Source organism: Dendrobates tinctorius, unplaced genomic scaffold (genome assembly GCF_039654945.1).
Source record: "Dendrobates tinctorius isolate UK_male_01 unplaced genomic scaffold, ASM3965494v1 ptg000152l, whole genome shotgun sequence".
In the NCBI taxonomy this organism is placed as follows: Eukaryota; Metazoa; Chordata; class Amphibia; order Anura; family Dendrobatidae; genus Dendrobates; species Dendrobates tinctorius.
Window position 1 is genome coordinate 3116747 of NW_027361819.1, and position 26596 is coordinate 3143342.

The 26596-nt window shown below is 47.8% G+C and overlaps 1 protein-coding gene across 1 annotated transcript in view; it reads left to right on the plus strand.

The window, feature by feature from the left end:
- The window catches only part of LOC141050731 (uncharacterized), a 107675-nt gene that overhangs the window by 15505 nt on the left and 65574 nt on the right, over positions 1-26596 (plus strand). Inside the window, exon 2 of the mRNA XM_073547341.1 lies at positions 8325-8410. Coding sequence (XP_073403442.1) covers positions 8325-8410 — 86 coding nt within the window. The remainder of the gene's footprint in view (positions 1-8324; positions 8411-26596) is intronic.

A 26596-nucleotide genomic window follows, 5' to 3' on the forward strand; every position in this document is an offset into this window, starting at 1 on the left:
TCCACTACTTAAAAAACCATCCCTCGACCAAAACTGTTCCGCTAACTATAGACCTGTCTCTAATCTTCCCTTCATCTCTAAACTCCTGGAATGCCTGGTACACTCCCATCTTATCCGCTATCTCTTTGATAACTCTCTTCTCGACCCTCTCCAATCCGGTTTCCGCTCTTTACACTCTACTGAAACTGCCCTCACTAAAGTCTCTAATGATCTACAAACAGCTAAATCTAATGGTCATTACTCCATGCTAATTCTCTTGGGTCTCTCTGCAGCATTCGACACTGTGGATCATCAGCTCCTCCTCACTATGCTCAGCTACATTGGCCTCAAGGACACCGTTCTCTCCTGGTTCTCCTCCTATCTCTCTGACCGCTCCTTTACTGTATCTTTTGCCGGTTCCTCCTCCTCTCACCTTCCCCTTACTGTTGGGGTTCCTCAAGGATCGGTTCTAGGCCACCTCCTCTTCTCCTTGTACACTGCCCCTATTGGTCAATCAGTAGATTTGGTTTCCAGTACCATCTCTATGCTGATGACACCCAATTATACGCTTCTTCTCCTGACATCACGCCAGCCTTTCTAGAAAACACCTGCGATTGTCTAAACGCTGTGTCTAACATCATGTCCTCACTATATCTGAAACTGAACCTGTCAAAGACTGAACTCCTGGTGTTTCCTCCCTCTACTAATGTACCTATACCCGACACTGCCATTTCCGTGTGTGGTTCCACCATTACTCCCCAGCAACAGGCCCGCTGTCTTGGGGTCATACTTGACTCCGAGCTTTCCTTTGCCCCCCACATTCGATCACTGGCTCGCTCTTGTCATCTGCACCTCAAAAACATTTCTAGAATTCGATCTTTTCTTACTTTTGACTCCGCAAAAACTCTTACTGTTTCTCTTATTCATTCTCGTCTCGACTATTGTAACTCTCTTCTAATCGGTCTCCCTCTTACCAAACTCTCCCCTCTCCAATCTGTCCTGAATGCTGCAGCCAGGATCATATTCCTCACCAATCGTTACACCGATGCCTCTACCTTGTGCCAGTCATTACACTGGCTACCCATCCACTCTAGAATCCAGTATAAACTTATTACCCTCACCCACAAAGCCTTCCATGGCTCAGCACCACCCTACATCTCCTCCCTTGTTTCAGTATGCCACCCTACCCGCGCCCTCCGTTCTGCTGATGACCTGAGGTTAGTATCCTCAATAATCAGAACCTCCCACTCCCGTCTCCAAGACTATACACGTGCTGCGCCAATTCTTTGGAATGCACTTCCCAGGTCAATACGATTAGTCCCCAATCCCCACAATTTTAAGCGTGCCCTGAAAACGCATTTATTCAGACTAGCCTATCGCCTCAACACATTAACCTAATCTATCCCTGTGTGGCACAGCCAAAAGTTTTACCATAACCAGGTTCCCCGCATCATGTTCCCACATGCTTTATGCCTCCATTAGCCCTCTGTGTCTGTACTGTTACACACTTAACATTATGGCTGGTCCATACAATCAGGGCAACTGTTACCACCCACCTTTCGTGTCTCCCTCTTTCCTCATAGACTGTAAGCTTGCGAGCAGGGCCCTCACTCCTCTTGGTATCTGTTATGATCTATGTGATTATTGTTATGCTGTAATGTCTATTGTCTGTACAAATCCCCTCCGAAATGTAAAGTGCTGCGGAATATGTCAGCGCTATAGAAATAAAATTTATTATTATTATTATTAAAGAAAGAGAACAGAGAGAGAGAAAGAAAGATTCTATAGAGATACCATAGCAGCCCGGCTCCCATTGTAGTGCCCACCTGAGCCTCCCGATGCAGGACATATCATGATCCGCTCACATGGCCAACATCCCCGAGTCCAAGGTGATCCCACTGTTCACGCTGACGGAGGAGGACACGATGATGGATCTGAAGCATTCCCTAAAGTGCCTCCATGGTTCCATCACAATCTTCTCCCAAAATTACCTCATTTACAGACAGCTTCCAGCATGACACTTACGGTAGAAAGTCACGTGCGAGTTTTAAAGTGCTCCTCCGTGTACTCCTGTGTCCGCGGGAAAAGTAAACTCCCGACTGGGGCAGTCTCTCTCAAAATCGGGACTGTCCGACTGGACCTGGGACGGTTGAGAGGTATGAATGCTCCCCACCATACACCTCGTACACGTACGGCTCCGCACACCTCATGCACACAGGGTTCCGGTTTGTATGCCTCGTACACACACGGCTCCGCTCCGTACACACACACAGCTCCACTCCATACACACGTGGCTTCACTCTGTACACCCCGTACACACCCGGCTCTGCTCCGCTCCGTACACCTCGTACACACACGGCTCTGCTCCCCACACCTTTTACACACACGGCTCCGCTCCGTACACCTCGTACACATGCTGCTCCGCTCCCCACACTTCCGCTCCCCACACTTCGTACACACGCGGCTCTGCTCCGTACACCTCGTACACACACGGCTCTGCTCCCCACACCTTTTACACACGCGGCTCCGCTCCGTACACCTCGTACACACACTGCTCCACTCCCCACACCTCGTACACACGCGGCTCCGCTCCGTACACCTCGTACACACATGGCTCCGCTCCGTACACCTCGTACACACGCGGCTCCGCTCCGTACACCTCGTACACACATGGCTCCGCTCCGTACACCTCTTACACACGCGGCTCCGCTCTGTACACCTCGTACACACGCGGCTCCGCTCTGTACACCTCGTACACACGCGGCTCCGCTCCGTACACAAACGGCTCTGCTCCCCACACCTCATACACACAGAGCTCCGCTCCGTACACCTCGTACACATGCTGCTCTGGTCCATACACCTGATCTTGTACACACATGGCTCCGCTCCGTACACCTCAAACACACAGGGCTCCGCTCCGTACACCTCGTACACACAGGGCTCCGCTCCATACACCTCATACACACAGGGCTCCGCTCCGTACACCTCATACACACATGGCTCCGCTCTGTACACCTCGTACACACATGGCTCCGCTCTGTACACCTCGTACACACGCGGCTCCACTCCGTACACCTCGTACACACGCGGCTCCACTCCGTACACACGCGGCTCCACTCCGTACACCTCGTACACACAGGGCTCCGCTCCGTACACCTCATACACACGCGGCTCCGCTCCATACACCTGACCTCGTACACACATGGCTCCGCTCCGTACACCTCATACTCACATGGCTCCACTCCGTACACCTCATACACACAGGGCTTCGCTCCGTACACCTCATACACACGCGGCTCCGCTCCATACACCTGACCTCGTACACACATGGCTCCCCTCCGTACACCTCATACACACATGGCTCCGCTCCGTACACCTCGTACACACGCGGCTCCGCTCCGTACACCTCGTACACACGCGGCTCCGCTCCGTACACCTCGTACACACGCGGCTCCGCTCCGTACACCTCGTACACACGCGGCTCCGCTCACCTCGTACACAAGCGGCTCCGCTCGGTACACCTCGTACACACACGGCTCCGCTTCGTACACCTTGTACACACGCGGCTCCGCTCCGTACACCTCGTACACACGCGGCTCCGCTCCGTACACCTCGTACACATGCGGCTCCGCTCCATACACCTCATACACACGCGGCTCCGCTCCGTACACCTCATACACACGCGGCTCCGCTCCGTACACCTCATACACACGCGGCTCCGCTCCGTACACCTCATACACACGCGGCTCCGCTCCATACACCTCGTACACACACGGCTCCGCTCTGTACACCTCGTACACAAACGGCTCTGCTCCCCACACCTTTTACACACACGGCTCCGCTCCGTACACCTCGTACACATGCTGCTCCGCTCCCCACACTTCCGCTCCCCACACTTCGTACACACGCGGCTCTGCTCCGTACACCTCGTACACACACGGCTCTGCTCCCCACACCTTTTACACACGCGGCTCCGCTCCGTACACCTCGTACACACACTGCTCCACTCCCCACACCTCGTACACACGCGGCTCCGCTCCGTACACCTCGTACACACATGGCTCTGCTCCGTACACCTTGTACACACGCGGCTCCGCTCCGTACACCTCGTACACACATGGCTCCGCTCCGTACACCTCGTACACACACGGCTCTGCTCCCCACACCTTTTACACACACGGCTCCGCTCCGTACACCTCGTACACATGCTGCTCCGCTCCCCACACTTCCGCTCCCCACACTTCGTACACACGCGGCTCTGCTCCGTACACCTCGTACACACACGGCTCTGCTCCCCACACCTTTTACACACGCGGCTCCGCTCCGTACACCTCGTACACACACTGCTCCACTCCCCACACCTCGTACACACGCGGCTCCGCTCCGTACACCTCGTACACACATGGCTCCGCTCCGTACACCTCGTACACACGCGGCTCCGCTCCGTACACCTCGTACACACATGGCTCCGCTCCGTACACCTCTTACACACGCGGCTCCGCTCTGTACACCTCGTACACACGCGGCTCCGCTCTGTACACCTCGTACACACGCGGCTCCGCTCCGTACACAAACGGCTCTGCTCCCCACACCTCATACACACAGAGCTCCGCTCCGTACACCTCGTACACATGCTGCTCCGGTCCATACACCTGATCTTGTACACACATGGCTCCGCTCCGTACACCTCAAACACACAGGGCTCCGCTCCGTACACCTCGTACACACAGGGCTCCGCTCCATACACCTCATACACACAGGGCTCCGCTCCGTACACCTCATACACACATGGCTCCGCTCTGTACACCTCGTACACACATGGCTCCGCTCTGTACACCTTGTACACACGCGGCTCCACTCCGTACACCTCGTACACACGCGGCTCCACTCCGTACACACGCGGCTCCACTCCGTACACCTCGTACACACAGGGCTCCGCTCCGTACACCTCATACACACGCGGCTCCGCTCCATACACCTGACCTCGTACACACATGGCTCCGCTCCGTACACCTCATACTCACATGGCTCCACTCCGTACACCTCATACACACAGGGCTTCGCTCCGTACACCTCATACACACGCGGCTCCGCTCCATACACCTGACCTCGTACACACATGGCTCCCCTCCGTACACCTCATACACACATGGCTCCGCTCCGTACACCTCGTACACACGCGGCTCTGCTCCGTACACCTCGTACACACGCGGCTCCGCTCCGTACACCTCGTACACACGCGGCTCCGCTCCGTACACCTCGTACACACGCGGCTCCGCTCCGTGCACCTCGTACACACGCGGCTCCGCTCACCTCGTACACAAGCGGCTCCGCTCGGTACACCTCGTACACACACGGCTCCGCTTCGTACACCTCGTACACACGCGGCTCCGCTCCGTACACCTCGTACACACGCGGCTCCGCTCCGTACACCTCGTACACATGCGGCTCCGCTCCATACACCTCATACACACGCGGCTCCGCTCCGTACACCTCATACACACGCGGCTCCGCTCCGTACACCTCATACACACGCGGCTCCGCTCCGTACACCTCATACACACGCGGCTCCGCTCCATACACCTCGTACACACACGGCTCCGCTCCGTACACCTCGTACACAAACGGCTCCGCTCCGTACACCTCGTACACACGCGGCTTCACTCCATACACCTCGTACACGCGGCTCCGCTCCGTACACCTCGTACACTCATGGCTCTGCTCCTTACACCTCGTACACATGCTGCTCTGCTCCCCACACCTCTGCTCCCCAGACCTCGTACACACAGCTCTGCTACATCCACCCTGTAAACCCCTCCTGACCCAACACATAATAAACTTCACCTCATCCAGCAGCATGACAACCAGCACAGCCAAGTCCTGCATACACTGAGGGCCCTGATCATGTGACCCCTGACTCCTCCCCTCCTGTGACCTCATCGCAGGTCCTGTGCTGCAGAGAAGCCCAGCAGGAGCTATGTCATTGCTGGGATTTATCAGGGCTGTGGTGGCCGGTGGGGGTCTCTGGCAGGGTGAGGATGGGGTTGGCACATGGGGGCGTGGCGGCGGCGCGGGTATCATAGAATCATAGAATCGTAGAGTTGGAAGGGACCTCCTGGGCCATCTGGTCCAACCCCCTGCTCAAAGCAGGATTCGCTAAATCATCCCAGTCAGATGTCTGTCCAGCCTCTGTGTGAAGACTTCCATTGAAGGAGAACTCACCACTTCTCGTGGCAGCTTGTTCCACTCATTGATCACTCTAACTGTCAAAAAGTTTTTTCTAATATCTAATCTGTGTCTCCTCCCATTCAGTTTCATCCCATTGCTTCTAGTCTTTCCTTGTGCAAATGAGAATAAAGTTGATCCTTCTACAATGTGACAGCCCTTTAGATATTTGTAGACAGCTATTAAGTCTCCTCTCAGTCTTCTCTTTTGCAAACTAAACATTCCCAAATCCTGCAACCTTTCCTCATAAGACAGGGTTTGCAGACCGGTCACCATTCTGGTCGCTCTTTTCCCAGATAGCATGAGTGGGCGTGGCCCCCCTCGTCTCGCCAGGGCCCGGCATTTGCCCAGGTGTTGACGCCGACCCTGTGAGCGCCTGTCCATACAGACTGCTCCCTGAACCATCTGCCTCTAGGACCCAGCGTCGACCTCCTCCTGCCCTGAGAAGTTTGCATCTATTTAGAGAGTGGCTCAGCTGTGACCCAGTGTGGGTAATAGCTTCATTTCCACTTCTGCTTGCTAGAGAGTGGGACCTTCTCAGAGTGCTCCAGTTTGGTGTCTGTATCTGGCAATTCAGCTAAGAGTTCCCCTGTTTGTCTCACCTTACCATCTTAAGTTTAGCGGAGACTGCCTAGCGCGCATCTCCCTCCCGTTCCCTATTCAGGACTAGTCCCCAGGGAGATTCAGGGCCTCAGGTTCCGGCTCGGCGATTGGTGAGGAACCAATATAGGGACTCGGTAGGAGTTCTAGGGAGAGATTTGCTCTAGCCTAGGGGTCTCCAAATCCCTTCCCTAGTGTCTGGGCCCCCTTCCCCGTTTCCCTTTATGTTACACTTGTTTTTCCCTCACTGTGCGTGACAATATGCCTCTGTAACAAGACATCCAAGAGATCCAAAGTACTAGAGACTCTTTACAAATCCACAGTCATGAACACTCTACATCATGGAGAGTGTTCATGGTTCCATCACGAGGGACACAGATGTGACATTCTGCAGATGCCAGCTTAGGGGACCACGGCCCCTGCTGAAAGAATACAGATCTGCTAAATTGACCATCACAGAACCCATGGATACGTTTGGGATAGTAAGGATTTGGACCCACCAGTCACCTGAGGCCCATGGATAGGTTTTGAAAATCCAAAGTTGAGACCCATCGGTCACCTGGCTCCACGGAGATGTTCGGAGAAGCCAGGTTGTGACCCTCCGGTCACCTGGCCTCGTACGCAATGGACTGTCAGCTTCCTAAGCTTGTCGTTACCTCCGCTCTGTGCGTGCCACAGGTGTGGGAAGTCGGCCCTGGAAGTCGCAGCTGGTTTTAATCCCGGCAAGTCAGTGGAAGGGTGAAACTCTAATTTTGCACCATTTTGGGTATTTTGCTAAGGCTTTTCTATGTGTTATTTGCCTGTTTTGTGGTTCAACAAAGTATTATCACACTTTTTTACCCTCACTCTGTGTTGTCTGACTAGTATGCCCACAGTAAAAGGAGAGCGGGCATTTGGTGGGATGAGCCCTGGCCCATGTGGTTTTGGCTAGCGAGCTAGGGCACTTACTGAACCCCATGTCTCCACAGCATCATTTTTATTTAATAAATCATTAGTACAGATAAAAATAAGAAATCTTGTAATAAATATTATCAGAAAAAAATGCTTCTTTCTCTGCGAAATTGTCAATTCAAGGGTAAAATCTGTATTCAGAGATCGGAGATGGAAGTTAGTGCTGATAAGATTCTATGTAGTGGAAAGGAGGAGCTAGAGGCAGAGCTCCTCCCCACTGCATATAATCTTATTAGCACCAACTGTCATCTAATATCTCAGTAATGTAACAATCGATCTTCACGGAATACAGATTTTACCCCGGAATTTAGAATTTTGAGAATGAATGTTGGGTCCATGTATTGTCCCTGATAAGTGACTGATCATTGAGACCACCAGCAGTTACCTGGTACTTGCTGTTAAACCTGTAGCCAGTGCTCAATTCCCCCACAGCACCTCTACAGGGGAGATTATGTATTACACCACATACAATGTAATTGACAGGTTTGTCCATCAGATATACAGATGTGTTGGGTCATCAAGAGAGACGAAAAAAAAAATTGTAACCAATTCTATATTGTGTATTTTAGATGTGAAATATATAAAAGAATATGCAACCGATGAGAGTCAGTGTAACGAAGCAAAGCAGGAGGCGGACACGGAGCAGGGCACTACGGTGAGAGGATCGAGACACAATATATCAGTTAATATATGAAATTAGTTCTTAAAGGGTTACTGCTAGTGTTGTAAATGGGCATTGTCAGACTGCTTTTCTTTTACTTATAGTTGGTTGCCCTGGAGACCGACTACCGCTTCTAGACAGCAGAACGTGCACAGTGCTTACCAGCTCTTTCTTTTCAGCTTGTAAGCACTGTGTTGAAGCTGCCAGGATCGCTGCAGCGCACTGCTGCCTCCTAATCCTAGCCAGCTTCAGCAAAGAGCTTACAAGCTAGACGGTAGAGGTGGTCGGTCTTTTAGGTAATGAAAAGAAAACTGACAGTATCTCATACTGATTAATACTTTAGGCCGGGGTCACACTACAGAGGAATATGGGAGAGTCTATGGGTGCGCAAAAAATACGGATTACACACGGACCACACATGTGACTTGCGAGAAATACGCACCAGGTGTATTTTAGCAAAGCCGGCAATTCAGTGCGCGATACAGTAAACTCACACTGACAGGTTTAATAAAGAAACGAAAGAATAGATATATACACATAGAATACATATATATATATACATGTAATTGAGACGCACATATATATATATTTATATTTCACAGAGTTCTTCACAGCAGAATAGCTGCTAATTAAATTGCCGGCTTCTATCAAATCATTCCCCAACCCGACATGAAATGACACATGGTTACATACAGTAAATCATATCATTTCATGTTTTTTTTTTATATGTCTTTCATTAGTAATTAGATGAGGGTTGATGTGTAAAATTTGGGACGTGTAGGTGTTAATTTAAGGGGATAATTTGTTGTAATAAAATGTGTGGGCTCCCGCATTGACAAATTACCGCGGGAGCCCACACATTTTTTACAACGAATTAACCCCTTAAATTAACACCTACACCTCCCAAATTTGATAGAAGCCAGCAATTTAATTAGCGGCTATTCTGCTATGAAGAACGCTGTGAAATATAAATATATATATATATATATATGTGTGTGTGTCTCAATGACATGTGTCATAGGACTCCATTATATGTCCATTTTGCAAGCCTGCGAGAAAATCTCAGCATACGAATTACATACGGATGGTGACATGCGCAAAATAGGCGACCACACCTTGCTTACGGATGACATACGGAGCACTGTTTAGGGGACATTTCTCTGTATTACGCCTGTAAACTTCGGACCGTATTTTGCGTTGGTTAGTGTGACCCCGGCCTTAGGCTGTGTGCCCACGTAGCGGTTTTCAAGCGTTTTTTTCCTGAGCAGAAACGCATGCCCTTGCCAGGGAAAACGCATGCGCTTTTTGACACGCGTTTTTGACGCGATTATCAAGCGTTTTGACATGCGTTTTCCTATGCGTTTTTGCAATTACAGTGTATGTATGCGCATGCGATTCCGCACAATTAATGAACATGCTGTGTTTTTTTCCGCTATGCGTTTCCGGAGCAGAAAAAAAACGCACCATTAGCACAACATGTGCATTTTCCATTCTATTACATTTGATGCTTTTCTTAAGCGATTCCGCAGCAGAAACGCTTGTCTAAAAGCGCTGCGGAAACGCTTAAAAAACGCAACGTGGGCACACAGCCTTACACTGATAACTGTGACTGCGTCAACTGCAAACTAAGAATTCTATCCAGATCAAAAACAAATTATTCTCCAATGTCCATACGGTAAATTAGTAACACAAAGTTGCTTTTTGACCGAAATGTGCCAAAACTTCAAGGACACGAGCTGGTATCAGGTTCTGAGGGTTTGTTTTTTGTGGGACAAGTTGCACTTTAGAATGACATTATTCATTTTATCATGTGATGTACTGGGAAGCGGGGAAAAAATTCCAAGTGCGTTGAAATTGAAAAAAAAACTTTGTTTTTTGGATTTTTAATTTACCATATTCTCTATATGGTAAAACTAACCTCATAGTATGATTCTCTAGGTCAGTACAAGTTCGCAGATACCAATCATGTATATTTTTTTATTTAAGTGGTGAAAAAATTTTTGGAAATTTCTAAGAAAAAAAAAATTCACTTTTGTCGCCATTTTACTAGACCCGTAACTTTCTAATTTTTTGGGATCTGGGGCTGGTGGAGGATTTATTTTTTGCACTCTGAGCTGACATTTTTATTGATACCATTATGTTATGTTATATTTGCCTCTTACTGCATTATAACCCCTTAACGGCCGCCGATACGCCTTTTAACGGCGGCAGTTAAGGGTACTTAAACCACAGAGCCGTAAATTCACGACGCTGTGGAAAAAGTTTAGAGCACCACCCAGAGTCGGAATTTCTCTGGGGTCTCAGCTGCCAGAGGTAGCCGAGACCCCGGAGAACATGATTCGGGTCAGTTTTTACCGACCGCGGTGTTGCGATCGCCGTTATTAACAGTATAACGGCGACCGCAAAAAAGAAAAGCTGATGTGCCATATAATTTCTCTCTCCTCTCATGTGATTGCACATCAGAGGAGAGAGAAATAGGGTTCTCGATCCCCCCATTACCTCCGGGCGTCCCAGGCTCTCCTGGCTTCCCCCACCGGCGGGCTGCGTCTTCTTCCGGTAAGAAAATGGAGGGCGCATGCACAGTGCGAACGCCGAGATCTGCTGGCCGGCACCCGGCAACAATAGGAAGATTTTTCCTATTGGTTCATTTTAGTCACTGTGATAGACCCTAAAACAGTGATCAAAATAAAAAAAATAGTAAATGACCCCCCCCCTTTATCACCCCTTAGTTAGGGAAAAATAAAATAATAAAATAAAGAAAATGTGTTTATTTCCATTTTCCCATTAGGGTTAGGCTAAAGTGAGTTGGGCTAAAGTTAGGGTTAGGGGTGTGTTGGGGTTAGGGTTGTGGTTAGGGTTGAGATTAGGGTTAGGGGTGTGTTGGGGTTCGGGTTGGAGTTAGAATTGGGTGATTTCCACTGTTTAGGCACATCAGAGGCTCTCCAAACGCAACATTGCGTCACCATTGACTCCAGCCAAGTTTGCGTTCAAAAATTCAAACGGAGTTCCCTCCCTTCTGAGCTCTGCTGTGCGTGAAAACAGTGGTTTACTCCCACATATGGGGCATCAGCGCACTCAGGACAAATTACACAACAACTTTGGGGATATAATTTCTCCTGTTACCTTGGGGAAAATAAAAAATCAGGGGCTAAAAAATCATTTGTGTAAAAAAATTATTTTTTATTTTCACGGCTCTGCATTATAAACTTTAGTGAAACACTTGGGGGTTCAAAGCTCTCTCAACACCTCTGCATAAGTTCCTTGGGGGTCTAGTTTCCAAAATGGGGTCACTCGTGGGGGGTTTCTACTGTTTAGGCACATCAGGGGCTCTGCAAACGCAACATGATGCCCGCAGACCATTCCATCAAAATCTGCATTCCAAAATGCGCTCCTTCCCTTCCGAGCGCTGCCATGCGCCCAAACAGCTGTTCCCCCCACATATGGGGTATCAGAGTACTCAGGACAAATTGCACAACAACTTTTGTGGTCCAGTTTCTCCTGTTACCCTTGTGAAAGTAAAAAATTTGGGGGTGAAAAGATCATTTTTGTGGAAAACAAAAAGATTATTTATTTTCACGGCTCTGCGTTATAAACTTCTGTGAAACACTTGGAGGTTCAAAGTTCTCCCCACACATCTAGATAAGTTCCTTAAGGGGTCTAGTTTCCAAAATGGTGTCACTTGTGGGGTATTTTCACTGTTTGGGCACATCAGGGGCTCTCCAAACGTGACATGGCGTCTGATCTCAATTACAGCCAATTCTGCATTGAAAAAGTCAAACAGCGCTCCTTCCGAGCTCTGCCGTGCGTCCAAACAGTGGTTTACCCCTACATATGGGGTATCGGTGTATTCAGGAGAAATTGCACAACAAATTTTGTGGTTCATTTTCTCTTTTAACACTTGTGAAAATAAAAAAAAATTGATTCTGAAGTAAAATGTTCATAAAAAAAGTTAAATGTTAATTTTTTCTTCCTCGTTGCTTCTGCTCCTGTAGGGTTAATAATCTTCTTGAATGTAGTTTTGAGTAGCTTGAGGGGTGCAGTTTTTAGAATGGTGTCACTTTTGGGTATTTTCTGCCATATAGACCCCTCAAAGTGACTTTAAATGTGAGGTGGGGCCTAAAAAAAATGGTTTCGTAAATTTTCTTATAAAAATGAGAAATCGCTGGTCAACTTTTAACCCTTATAACTTCCTAACAAAAAAAAATTTTGTCTCCAAAATTGTGCCGATGTAAAGTAAACATGCGGAAAATGTTATTTATTAAGTATTTTGTGTGACATCACTCTCTGATTTAAGGGCATAAAATTAAAAGTTTGAAAATTGTGACATTTTAAAATTTTTTGTCAAATTTCCGTTTTTTTTCATAAAAAGACGCAAGTCATATCAAAGAAATTTTATCACTGTCATGAACAACAATATGTCACGAAAAAACAATCTCAGAATCAGCGGGATCTGTTAAAGCGTTCCAGAGTTATAACCTCATAAAGCGACAGTGGTCAGAATTGTACAAATTGGCCCGGTCATTAAGCTGCAAATTGGCTTTGTCACTAAGGGGTTAATGCAATATTGCCGCGGCCAAAAAAAACGTCATTCTGATTTTTATTTTTTTCTCATTACGCCATTTACCGATTGGATTAATTCTTTTTATATTTTGATAGATTGGACATTTGTGAATGCAGAGATACCAATTATGGTATGTATTACACAAATGCCCAAACTAATACAACCAAGGATGATATTAACTAATAAAATAAAATGTAATAACACAACAGAAAGAGCGACAAAGCTCACAGAGTATAATCCTAAAATGATTTATATTAAAGTTACATGTAACACAACAACAGATTAAAAAACAGAAACTGTTACGCAAAGTGTAGGGAGCATAGAGACTAACTAAAGTGCATAGCGCAACGAAATAGACTATTCAGCCATACAGAACAGCAGAAAATAGCAGCAGGTAAGTACAAAAATGGAGTCCGCCATATGGTTGCATAAATTAAATCAGCTATGACCTAACACAGAGTGGATGGCTAAATCTAGGCACAATAGTTGCCGGCAGAAAAAGGTACCGGACTTGGGACAGTCACATACATAAGAGGAAATACCATAACATGAAATCAACTCAGGAAGACTATTATGCAATGAGTACTTACAACACTGATGTCAGGTTGTATGTTGTAGAGATTTGTACTCACTCAGTGGCGGTTGAGGTAGGCACAGGAAGCAGTATTGATGAAATGTACAAGCACATTTATCAAAACTGCATAAACTGCTCTGGATAGGAAAAAAACAAATGAACAGCCTTTTCCGGCACAAAGTAACAGATAACTAAGTCCATATAGCACTGGATCCACCCGCACAGGTCAGTGTCTTCAGAAACACACACATGGGAGGTCTCTACACCTCCAGCCACAGACACTGAATGAGGCAACTGGCCTCCATTTTATCAGCCAAACCATGCCCCTGAGGTGGGGATATGTGAGCAGTCATTCCCACCCATCTCTTATGACCGCTGGTAAAACCCGGCAATGGAATAGCCAAATAACTCTCTCAGCACTATATGTGCTGGAGCATGCTGCCGAGTTCATATCACCGCAGCTATCAACTGTGATGACACATATCTCCCCTCAAGGACTTGTCCGGCGGCCATCTTACATACCCTCCCCCTCTGCCCAAAGTCGGGAGGCTTGGCACCTTCTGCTAACAGACAGTAGATGCTTGACAGAGCATCAGCATTGCCATGCAGTTTTTCTGACCTATGCTCCACATGAAAGTTAAAATCCTGAAGGGCTAGGAACCACCTGGTCCCTCAGGTATTGTTCCCTTTTTTCTCCCTCATCTACTTCAGGGGGGCATGGTCTGACACCAGTCTGAACTTCTTGCCCAAAAGGTAGTACCTTAGGGTGTCCAACGACCATTTGATGGCTAAACACTCCTTCTCCACTTTGTTGTAATTTTTCTCACAGGATGACAACTTTTGGCTGAGATACATTATGGGGTGCTCTTCTCTGTTCACTTCTTGGGACAAGACAGCTCCCAACCCAACATCCCACACGTCCGTCTGGACCACAAACTCCTTGGAGAAATCTGGTGCTATCAGCACCGGCTGTTTACACAGGGCTAGCTTCACTTACTGGAAGGCCGTCTCAGCTTCTGGAGACCACTTAGCCATAGCCGATTTTGTCCCTCTAAGGAGGTCTGTCAGAGAGGTGGCTACCATGGCGAAGTTCGGGATGAACCAGCGGTAGTATCCCACAATGCCCAGGAACGCCGTAACCGGTTTCTTCTAGAGGGGTTGTGGCCAGCCCTGGATCGCCTCAACTTTGTTTATCTGGGGCTTTATTTTGCCACTGCCTATGACATAGCCCAAGTAAATCGCTTCCTCTATTCACAAAGTGCACTTTTTCGGGTTAATGGAAAACCCCGCCTTCAGTAGAGCATCAAAGATTCTTGTATATTGGAAACATCCATCTGGTGTTCAAAAGGAAGTCTTCTCTTTGGCGCTTTGGGACATGGGAATTTGCCAATACCCTTTTGTGAGGTCGAGGGTAGTAATGTATCGAGCTGGCCCTAGCCTCTCAATTAATTCATCAACCCGGGGCATCGGTCTTAGAAACCTCGTTCAGCTTCCGATAGTCATTGCAAATTCGCCATTCCCCATTTAGTTTTGGCACTAGGACTATTGGACTTGACCAACCACTCTTTGATTCCTCGATGACACCCAAGCTCAGTATCCGCTTCACCTCCTTGGAGATCACCTCAGCATGCTTTGGGAATCCGGTGGGGCTTCAAGTTGACCCGGACATGAGGCTTCGTCAGGACGTCATGCTCTATGACCTTCATACAACCTGGAAGTTCTGAAAACAGGTCTCTGTTACGCTGTAGCAACTCTCAACACTGCTGCTTCTGCGAGCAAGACAAGGTGTCTGCCACCTTAACATCCTATGCACCGACATCGGACTTGGCCAGCAAACAAGGAGGTTCCACAGGTTCTCTGTCCTGCCACGGTTTGATCACGTTCACGTGGTACACCTGGTAGAGCTTCCGCTTCCCCGGTTGGTGGACTTTGTAGTTGACTTCACCAACTTTCTCCACGACCTCATAGGGGCCTTGCCACTTGGCCAGGAATTTGGTTTCCACCATGGGCACCAGTACAAGTACTCGATCCCCTGGGTTTAACTGTCTTACCCTGGCTGACCTATTATACACCCTGGACTGGGCTTCCTGAGCTTTGAGGAGGTGTTCCTTCACAATGGGCATCACAGCAGCAATCCTCTCTTGCATCTAGGTGACATGCTCTACCACGCTTATATAGGGGGTGGTTTCAGCCTCCCAGGATTCCTTCACCACATCCAGAAGTCCTTGAGGATGTCGTCAGTAGAGCTGTTCAAAAGGGGGGAAGTCAGTGGAAGCTTGGGGAACTTCCCGGATGGAGAACAACAGGTAAGGAAGTAGACAGTCCCTATCTCGGTGGTCCTTCTCCACTGCTTTCTTCAGCATAACCTTCAAGGTTTTGTTAAACCTCTCCACCAGCCCGTCAGTCTGGGGATGGTACACTGAGGTTCTGAGCTGGGAAATTTGCAGGCTCTTTCACAACTCTTGCATGACCTTCGACATGAAGGGGTCCCTTGGTCCGTCAGTATCTCCTTTGGCAGCCCGGTTCGAGAGAAGATATGGATCAGGTCCTTAGAGACACACTTGGCAGAGGCATTTCTTTAGGGTTCCGCGTAGCATAATCCAGGACCACCAATATATATTGATGTCCTCTTGCGGATTTTACCCGGGGTCCCACCAGGTCCATCGCTATTTGCTTGAATGGCACCTCGATGAAGGGCAATGGTACCAGAGGACTGCGAAAGTGGGCTACTGGAGAGGTCAGCTGGCATGTTGGACAGGGAAGACAATAGTTCATAATTTCTCTGTAAGACCCAGGCCAGTAGAATCACTGCAGAATACGCTCCAGGTCTTATCTGCCCCCAGATGACCACCCAGTACATGGGAATGAGCCAAGTCTAGCACCTTGCGTCTATAAGGCCTTGGTACCAACAGCTGCTCTATTACCTCACCTTTTGGCTTGGTTACCCTATAAAGCAGATCTCCAGTTACAGCAAAATGAGTGAAAAGACTATCAGCCCCCGGCTCCTGAGGCACACCATTTAACACAGTTACATTGTCAAATGTTAGGTCCCTGAGTTGGGCAGTTCCAAACTGTCATGTGGCATGCCTGTGGCCCCTCTAATGCTTGGGGAACAGCACTGCAGGCTGGATAGGCAAAATACGAGTAGTGCCGTCCTGTGCTGCAGTCCATTAGCTCGGTTGTCATGGGACAACGGGCGGCTATGTGACCAGGATTATGACATCTTCAACACTGTATGTTATGGGGAGGGACCTTGGGCACTAACTCCGGTGCTCTTGGCTGCCCAGGTGTGGCTCTAGCTCTCCTCTTTTGGGTGTCAGCCCTGCTTTGGGAATCCCAGTATGGATATGCCCCACCCCCTTGCTTCACCAAGGACCTCTCGACCGCCTGGTACCTCACCACCGAGTTCACCAGGTCATCGGCATTACGGGGATCTCCTTGGACAATCCAGGATTGCACCGGCCTCGGCAGGGAGTGTATCAGCCTGTCCATAACAACCCTCTCCACCATCTGTGTCGGGGAGGAGGATTCAGGTTGCAACCATTTTTGGACCAGGTGTAGGAGATCGAACATTTGGGACCGGGGAGGTTTGTCACTGCGATATGCCTAAATGTGCACCCACTGCGCCCTGACAGTCAAAGTCACTCCTAAGTGTGCCAAGATCTCAGCTTTCAACTTGGCATACTCTTTAGCATCCTGCAATGCCAGGTCATAATAGGCCTTTCGCGGCTCACCTGTTAAATATGCGCCAGAATCTCGGCCCACTGCTCCGGAGGCAATTTCTTCTGTTCCGCCACCCTCTTGAAAACAGTCAGGAACGCCTCAACGTCATCCCCCAGGTTCATCTTTTCCAACGCTCTTCTTTCCGTCTTCCGGACGTGAGCGTCATCAGCTGGACCTGGGGTTGGGTGTTATGAATGAGTCACCGTAGGAGGCAAAAGCAGAAATACAAGCTAAGTCCAGAAAACCAGAGAAGTTGGCAACTATCAGATTGCAGACCCCTGAACCTAAAAACACAACTAGCAGTAGCCGTGGGGGATTCCTACAATGCCCTAGACCCCTCGATCACAGCCGGAGAAATACATAGGCCTAAAGAAAGAAAGGGGAAATCTAAACTGCCCCAGAGCAGACCCCAAAGCAATAGGCAGCCCCCAACATATAATGACGGTGAAGCAAGATGAAAATAGTAACACAGACAGAAAGATAGACTGAGCAAAGACGGGGCCCCAAAACTACCTAGATAGGAAAGGACAGGAAGGCTGCTGTCTGCAATCTGCCAAAACCCTATCAAAAACATAAGCCAACCAGCTGATATGAAAAAGGCCCTGAAGCAGCTAGGCTTCAAAAACTGAATCAGCACTCAGGTATTTTCAGAAGACAGCTAAAAGAATTCAGCACACCCCAGCAGGGAATGGCAGAAATCCAGAAAAACAAAGCAAAAACAAAGTCAAAGCGCAAAAGGCCGAGCAGCAAACTTAGCTTTGGAGGAGCAGGAATTCAGACTGGTCTCCAAGGATCCCACAGAGAAATCACCCGCAGGGCAGAAGGGCGTCGGCAGCCTTATATCCAGTCCGTAACTCCACTCAGTCAGTCATCATCATCAGCCTCAGGTGTTTGACAATCAGGCTCACTACCTTTCTTTACCAGAAGAGGGAGTTCCTCGGGCCTCAGTAATGAAGGGGAAAATGAACTCACAACAGTTGGGGGCGCTCGTGTTGCCTTGGATGGCGGTTGCCAGAAGCTGCATCTGCTGCTGTTGCTCTTGCTGGCTCTGCTGTAACAACAGCCTGTTGGTTTCTTACTGCTGTTGCTGTGACTGAACCAAGTGTTTCAGCAGGTCCTCCATTTTGTCTCGCAATGCTTGCTGGCTTGCCACAGATTTAATCCAGGACATGCGGTATCGGCAGTCACACTGTCTCTTGGGATTCGTGCCCGTGCTTCTAACACCAATTGTAGGGGTCCATACTCACTCGGTGGCGGTTGAGGTAGGCACAGGAAGCAGTATTGATGAAATGTCCAAGAACGTTTATTAAAACTGCATAAACTGCTCTGGACAGGAAAAAACGAATGAACAGCCTTTTCCGGCACAAAGTAGCAAACAGAAAAAGTAACCAGTCCATATAGTAATGCGGGTCTGCCTGCTCAGGTCAGTGTCTTCAGCAACACACACACGGGAGGTCTCCACACCTCCAGCCACAGACACTGTGTGAGGCAACTGGCCTACCATTTTATCAGCCTAACCATGCCCCTGGGGTTGGGATATGTGAGCGGTCATTCGCACCCATCTCTTATGACCGCTCGTAAAACCCGGCCCTGGAATGGCCAAATCACTCTCTATATGTGCTGGAGCATACTTCCGAACTCACATCACCGCAGCTAACAACCGTGATGACACATATCTCCCCTTAAAGACTTGTCCGGTGGCCATCTTACAATGTTCACCATTGCCCCAACGCACGTTTCGCCAGAACTTCATCAGGAGGCGTGAAGTTCTGTTTTTTAATCTGTTGTTGTTGTTGTTGTTGTGTTACATTTAACTTTAATATAAATCATTTTAGGATTATACTCTGTGAGCTTTGTTGCTCTTTTTGTGGTGTTATTAGATACCAAATGTGTATTTTTTTAATTTTTATTTTTAATGGGGTAAAGGGGGTGTTGGGGTTTGCAGAACGCACTAAATAAAATGTAATAATGATAGTATGTTTGTAACCCGGGGTCCAACGTGCAAAGATGGAAAACTGCAGCTAGTGAAAAATGGTGGACGGAAGGTAAAGAAATGGCTACTTAGACACACAGTGTTAACCATCACACTGTGTGAACAGCAGTCTAATATGTGCGCTCGGTTTCTCCACAGAGTGGCAGATAAGAAACAGAACTAATAGTGCTGTACCCTGTTATATGTCACAGGTGTACAGCAGGGATGACACTAGTTGGGGTCCCTATAACTCACCCCCCACTACGCTGGTGATTGAGCCTGCCCTGTCACACGGTTTGTGCAAGTCAGCACATGCGGCTCTGCCGCCCGATGCAGGTGCTAAGCTCATGCGGGAGTTCCCACCCTACACTGCCTGACTCAGAGAACACTAGCAGTGCCGGTAGTAGCATGCATGCACAAGCCTCCCAACTGTCCTGGATCCAGCAGGACAGTCCCGATTTTGACAGCCTGCCCCGCTGTCCCGACCGGGAGTTTACTTTTCCCGCACTGCACTGATAAACCACCCCATGCACCGACTCCATCCATTCCTCGCCCTCCCAGAGAGACCCACCACAGACCCTCACTGCTAATAAATCCCAGCAATGACGTCGCTAGGCTTTTCTGTGCACACAGGACCTGTGATGAGGTCACAGGAGGGGAGGAGTCAGGAGTCACATGATCAGGAGCCTCAGTGTATGCAGGACTCTGCTGTGCTAGTTGTCATGGTGCTGGATGTGGGGAAGTTTATGTGTGGCGTCAGGAGGGGTTTACAGGGTGGATGTAGCAGAGCTGTGTGTACGAGGTGTACGGAGTGGAGCTGTGTGTGTAGGAGGTGTACGTAGTGGAGCCACGTGTGTACGAGGTATAAAGAGTGGAGCCGTGTGTGTACGAGGTGTATTGAGCGGAGCCACGTGTGTATGGGGTGTGCGGAGCAGAGCCGTGTGTGTAAAGTTGTGGCCAAAAGTATTGACACCCCTGCAATTCTGTCAGACAATACTCAGTTTCTTCCTGAAAATTATTGCAATCACAAATTCTTTGGTATTATTATCTTCTTTTAATTTGTCTTAAATGAAAAAAAACACAAAAGAGAATGAAGCAAAAAGCAAAACATTGATCATTTCACACAAAACTCCAAAAATGGGCCGGACAAAAGTATTGGCACCCTCAGCCTAATACTTGGTTGCACAACCTTTAGCCAAAATAACTGCGACCAACCGCTTCCGGTAACCATCAATGAGTTTCTTACAATGCTGGAATTTTAGACCATTCTTCTTTGGCAAACTGCTCCAGGTCCCTGATATTAGAAGGGGGCCTTCTCCAAACTGCCATTATTAGATCTCTCCACAGGTGTTCTATGGGATTCAGGTCTGGACTCATTGCTGGCCACCTTAGAAGTCTCCAGTGCTTTCACTCAAACCATTTTCTAGTGCTTTTTGAAGAGTATTTTGGGTCATTATCCTGCTAGAAGACCCATGACCTCTGAGGGAGACCAAGCTTTCTCACACTGGACCCTACATTATGCTGCAAAATTTGTTGGTAGTCTTCAGACTTCATAATGCCATGCACACGGTCAAGCAGTCCAGTGCCAGAGGCAGCAAAGCAACCCCAAAACATCAGGGAACCTCCGCCATGTTTGACTGTAGGGACCGTGTTTTTTTCTTTGAATGCCTCTTTTTTTCTCCTGTAAACTCTATGTTGATGCCTTTGCCCAAAAAGCTCTACTTTTGTCTCATCTGACCAGAGAACATTCTTCCAAAACGTTTTAGGCTTTTTCAGGTAAGTTTTTGCAAACTCCAGCCTGGCTTTTTTATGTCTCGGGGTAAGAAGTGGGGTCTTCCTGGGTCTCCTACCATACAGTCCCTTTTCATTCAGACGCTGACGGATAGTACGGGTTGACACTGTTGTACCCTCGGACTGCAGGGCAGCTTGAACTTGTTTGGATGTTAGTCGAGGTTCTTTATCCAACATCCGCACAATCTTGCGTTGAAATCTCGTCAATTTTTCTTTTCCGCCCACATCTAGGGAGGTTAGCCACAGTGCCATGGGCTTTACACTTCTTGATGACACTGCGCACGGTAGACACAGGAACATTCAGGTCTTTGGAGATGGACTTGTAGCCTTGAGATTGCTCATGCTTCCTCACAATTTGGTTTCTCAAGTCCTCAGACAGTTCTTTGGTCTTCTTTCTTTTCTCCATGCTCAATGTGGTGCACACAAGGACACAGGACAGAGGTTGAGTCAACTTTAATCCATGTCAACTGGCTGCAAGTGTGATTTAGTTATTGCCAACACCTGTTAGGTGCCACAAGTAAGTTATAGGTGCTGTTAATTACACAAATTAGAGAAGCATCACATGATTTTTCGAACAGTGCCAATACTTTTGTCCACCCTCTTTGTTATGTTTGGTGTGGAATTATATCCAATTTGGCTTTAGGACAATTCTTTTTGTGTTTTTTCATTTAAGACAAATTAAATGAAGATAATAATACCAAAAAATTTGTGTTTGCAATCATTTTCAGGAAGAAACTGAGTATTATCTGACAGAATTGCAGGGGTGTCAATACTTTTGGCCACAACTGTACTTGATGTACGGAGCGGAGCCCTGTGTGTATGAAGTATATGGAGCCATGTGCGTATTTTGGGTATATGGAGCAAAGCCGCATGTGTACGGGGTTTACGAAACGGAGCCCTGTGTGTACGAAGTGTACAGAGCTGAGTCGTGTGTGTACGGAGCGGGGAAGAGCCATGTGTGTACGAGGTTTACGGAGTGGAGCCATGTGTGTACTGAGTGGATCCGTGTGTGTGCGAGGTGTACGGAGCGGAACCGTGTGTGTATGAGGTGTGCAGATCCGTGCGTGTACAAGGTGTATGGTGGGGAGCATTCATACCTTCCAACTGTCCCAGATCCAGCGGGACAGTCCCGATTTTGAGAGTCTGCCCTGATGTCCCGGCCGGGAGCTTACTTTTCCCACAGATACAGGAGTACATGGAGCCCCGAGGAGCACGTGATGGAACCATGGAGGCACTTCAGTGAATGCTTCAGATCCATCACCGTGTCCTCCTCTGACAGTGCAGACAACGGGATCATCTTGGAATAAGTGATGCGGGTCATGTGAGTGGATCATGATATGTTCTGCACTGGGAGGCTCAGGTGGGCACTACAATGGGAGCCAGGCTGCTATAGTATCTTTATAGAATCTTTCTTTCTCTGTTCTTTCTTTCCCTCTCCCTGTTATTTTGTTCTCTCTCTAATCTTTATTTTTTCTTTCTCTCTCTGTCTGTTCTTTCTCTCCCCTCTTTCTCTCTCTCTCTCTGTTCTTTCTTTTTCTCTGTTTTCTTTCTTTCTCCTCTTTTTCTCTCTCTGTTCTTTCTTTCCCCTAGTTCTTTCTTTCTCTGTTCCTTTTTTCTGTCCCCTCTTTCTTTCCCTGTTCTTTTCTTTCCCCTCTTTCTTTCTCGCTGTTTTTTTCTTTTCCCTCTTTCTTTCTCTATCTGTTCTTTCTTTCCCCTTTCTTTCTCTCTCTGTTGTCTTTCTCGCTCTGTTCTTTCTTTTGCTCTCTGTTCTTTCTTTCCCCTCTTTCTTTCTCTCTCTGTTTTCTTTCTTTCTCTGTTCTTTTTCTCTCTGTTCTTTCTTTCCCCTCTTTCTTTCTCTCTGTTCTTTCTTTCTCTCTGTTCTTTCTTTCTCTCTCTGTTCTCTTTCCCCTCTTTCTTTCTCTCTGTTCTTTCTTTCTTTCTCTCTCTATTCTTTCTTTCCCCTCTTTCTTTCTCTCTTTCTGTTCTTCCTTTCTTTTTGTTCTTTCTTTCTCTCTGTTCGTTCTTTCTCTCTCTGTTCTTTCTTACTCTGTTCTTCCCCCCTTTCTTTCTCTCTCTGTTGTTTCTTTCTTTTCCCTCTTTCTTTCTCCCTCTGTTCTTTCTTTCTTTCGTTCCCCTCTTTCTCTCTCTGTTCTTTCTTTCTCTCTACGTTCTTTCTTTCCCCACTTTCTCTGTTCTCTCTTTCCCCTTTCTTTCTCTCTCTGTTCTTTCTTTCGCTCTGTTCTTGTTATGATGAGTCACCGAAGGAGGAAAAAACAAAATACCAGCCAAGTCCAGAAAAACCAGAGAGGTTGGCAGCTATCGGATTGCAGACCCCTGAACCTATCCACAACAACTAGCAGTAGCCGTAGGGGTTTCCTTCGGTGCCCTAGACCCCTCGATCACAGCCGGAGAACTACATAGCCTAAAGACAGAAAGGGGAAAAACTAAACTGCCCCAGAGCAGACCCCAAAGCAATAGGCAACCCCCAACATATAATGACGGTGAAGCAAGATGAAAACACTAACACAGATAGAAAGATAGGTTGAGCAAATGATGGGGCCCAAGCTAACTACATAGGACAGGATAGGAAAGCTGCTGTCTGCCATCCGCAAAAACCCTATCAAAATGAGCCAACCGACTGATAGGAAAAACAGGCCCTGAAGTCGCTAGGCTTCAAAAGACTATATCAGCACTCAGGTATATTCTGAAGACAGAGCAAAATATCAACAGATCAGAGACAAAAATGAAATTCAGCTCACCCCCGGCCGGGGATGGCAGAACTCCCAAAAAACAAGGCAAAACAAAAACAAAACTGAAGAGTACAAAGCAGAGCAGAAAAACTTAGCTTTGAGATGCAGGAATCAGACTGGTCTCCAAGAATCCAGCAGGAAAATCACCAGCAAGGAAGAAGGGCGTCGGCAGCCTTATATCCAGTCCTCAATTCCAGCCACCCAGTCATCATCTAGCTGCCCAGGTGTTTGGCAATCAGTCTCACTACCTTCCTTCACTAGAGGAGGGAGTTCATCAGACCTCAATGGTGAAGGGAAAAATGAACTCACAACAGTACCTCCCCCTTGAGGAGGGGTCACCGAACCCTCATCCATGCCACCAGGGCGATCCGGGTGAGCCCGATGAAAGGCACGCACCAATCTTTCGGCATGAATATCAGAGGCAGAGACCCAGGAATTATCCTCCTGACCATAACCCTTCCACTTAACCAAATACTGGAGTCTCCGTCTAGCCAGACGGGAATCCAGTATCTTCTCTACCTCATATTCCATGTTACCTTCAACCAATATAGGGTCAGGAGGTGCCACCACAGGAACTACTGGTTCAACAAACCTCTTCAACAAGGACTTATGAAACACATTATGAATTTTAAATGTGACAGGAAGAGCCAACCGAAAAGAGACCGGATTAATAATCTCCAAAATCTTGTAAGGTCCAATAAATCTAGGCTTAAACTTAGGAGAAGCCACCTTCATAGCGATATTTTTTGATGACAACCAAACCATATCACCCACCTTAAACTGGGGACCAAATGGTCCTACGCCAGTTGGAAAATAGCTGGGCCTTTTCCTGGGAGAGAGACAACTTATCCACTACTTGGTCCCAGATCTGGTGCATTCTCTCCACCACAGTGTCAACACCTGGGCAGGCAGAAGGCTCCACCTGCCCTGAAGAAAATCGAGGGTGAAAACCAAAGTTACAAAAAAAAGGTGACATCAAAGTGGCAGAACTAGCTCTATTATTTAAAGCAAATTCGGCCAAGGGCAAAAATGAAACCCAATCATCCTGATCGGCAGAAATAAAACATCTCAAATACGACTCCAAAGTCTGGTTTGTTCTCTCTGTCTGCCCATTGGTCTGAGGGTGAAACGCAGAGGAGAAGGACAACTGAATTCCCAGCTTGGAACAGAAAGTCCTCCAAAATTTAGACACAAACTGAACTCCTCTGTCAGATACAATGTTCTCAGGAATCCCGTGCAAGCGAACCACCTGTTGCAAAAACAAGGGCACCAACTCAGAGGAAGATGGCAACTTAGGGAGTGGTACAAGATGGACCATCTTAGAGAATCTATCACAAATCACCCAAATAACCGTCATTCTCTGAGAGACAGGCATATCAGAGATAAAATCCATTGAAATATGGGTCCATGGCCTCCTGGGCACCGGCAAAGGCATCAACAAGCCACTAGAGCGAGAACAAGGTTTAGACCGGGAGCAAGTCCCACAGGACTGCACAAAATTCCTGACATCACGAGACAAGGAGGGCCACCAAAAAGATCGACTCACCAGATCTCTAGTACCAAAAATACCTGGATGACCAGCCAATGCAGAGCAATGAACTTCAGACATCACTCTTTTCCTCCACTGGTCAGGAACATACAACTTTCCACTGGGACAAGGCTCAGGTTTGTCCTCCTGAAACTGTTCCAGAGCACGTCTCAAATAGGGCGAGATGGCAGAAAGAACTACCCCCTCACCTAAGATGGTAGCAGGCTTAGTCACAACAGGAGAATCAGCAAGGAAACTCCTAGAGAGGGCGTCTGCCTTGACATTCTTAGTGCCCGGAAGAAAAGAGACCACAAAATCAAAACGTGTGAAAAACAAGGCCCACCTAGCCTGTCTAGGATTCAAGCGCTTGGCCGACTCCAGGTAAATCAAATTCTTGTGGTCAGTAAGGACCACGACTTGGTGTTTGGCTCCCTCCAACCAATGTCTCCACTCCTCAAATGCCCATTTAATGGCCAACAGTTCCCGATTCCCCACATCATAGTTACGTTCGGATGGGGAGAACTTTCGGGAAAAGAAAGCACAAGGATTCATTTTAGATGTCACAGGATCTTTTTGGGACAACACCGCTCCTGCACCAATCTCAGAAGCGTCCACCTCCACCTGAAACGGGAGTGAGACATCAGGTTGCCGCAAAACCGGAGCAGAAGTGAATCTTCGCTTCAGCTCCTGAAAGGAAGAAACAGCCTCCGGAGACCAATTCAGCACATCAGCACCCTTCCTAGTCAAATCCATCAATGGCTTGGCAATACCAGAAAAATTAGCTATAAATTTCCGATAAAAATTAGCAAAACCCAAAAACTTCTGGAGGGCCTTCAAAGAAGTGGGCTGAACCCAATCATAAATGGCCTGTACCTTGGCCGGGTCCATTTCAATAGTTGACGGAGACAAAATAAATCCCAAAAATGAAATCCTCTGTACCCCAAAAAGGCATTTCGATCCCTTGACATACAGGGAATTCTCTCTCAAAATCCGGAACACAGTCCGAACATGTTCCACATGAGAATCCCAATTCTTGGTTGAAGATCAAAATATCATCCAGATAGATAATCAAAAATGTATCCACAAAGTCTCGGAATATATTGTTCATGAAGCACTGGAAGACAGAAGGGGCATTAGTGAGCCCAAAAGGCATCACCAGGTACTCAAAATGTCCCTCCGGAGTATTAAACGCCGTCTTCCATTCATCCCCATGCTTAATGCGAATAAGATTATACGCCCCTCTAAGGTCAAGCTTGGTAAACCAGCAAGCACCTTTAACTC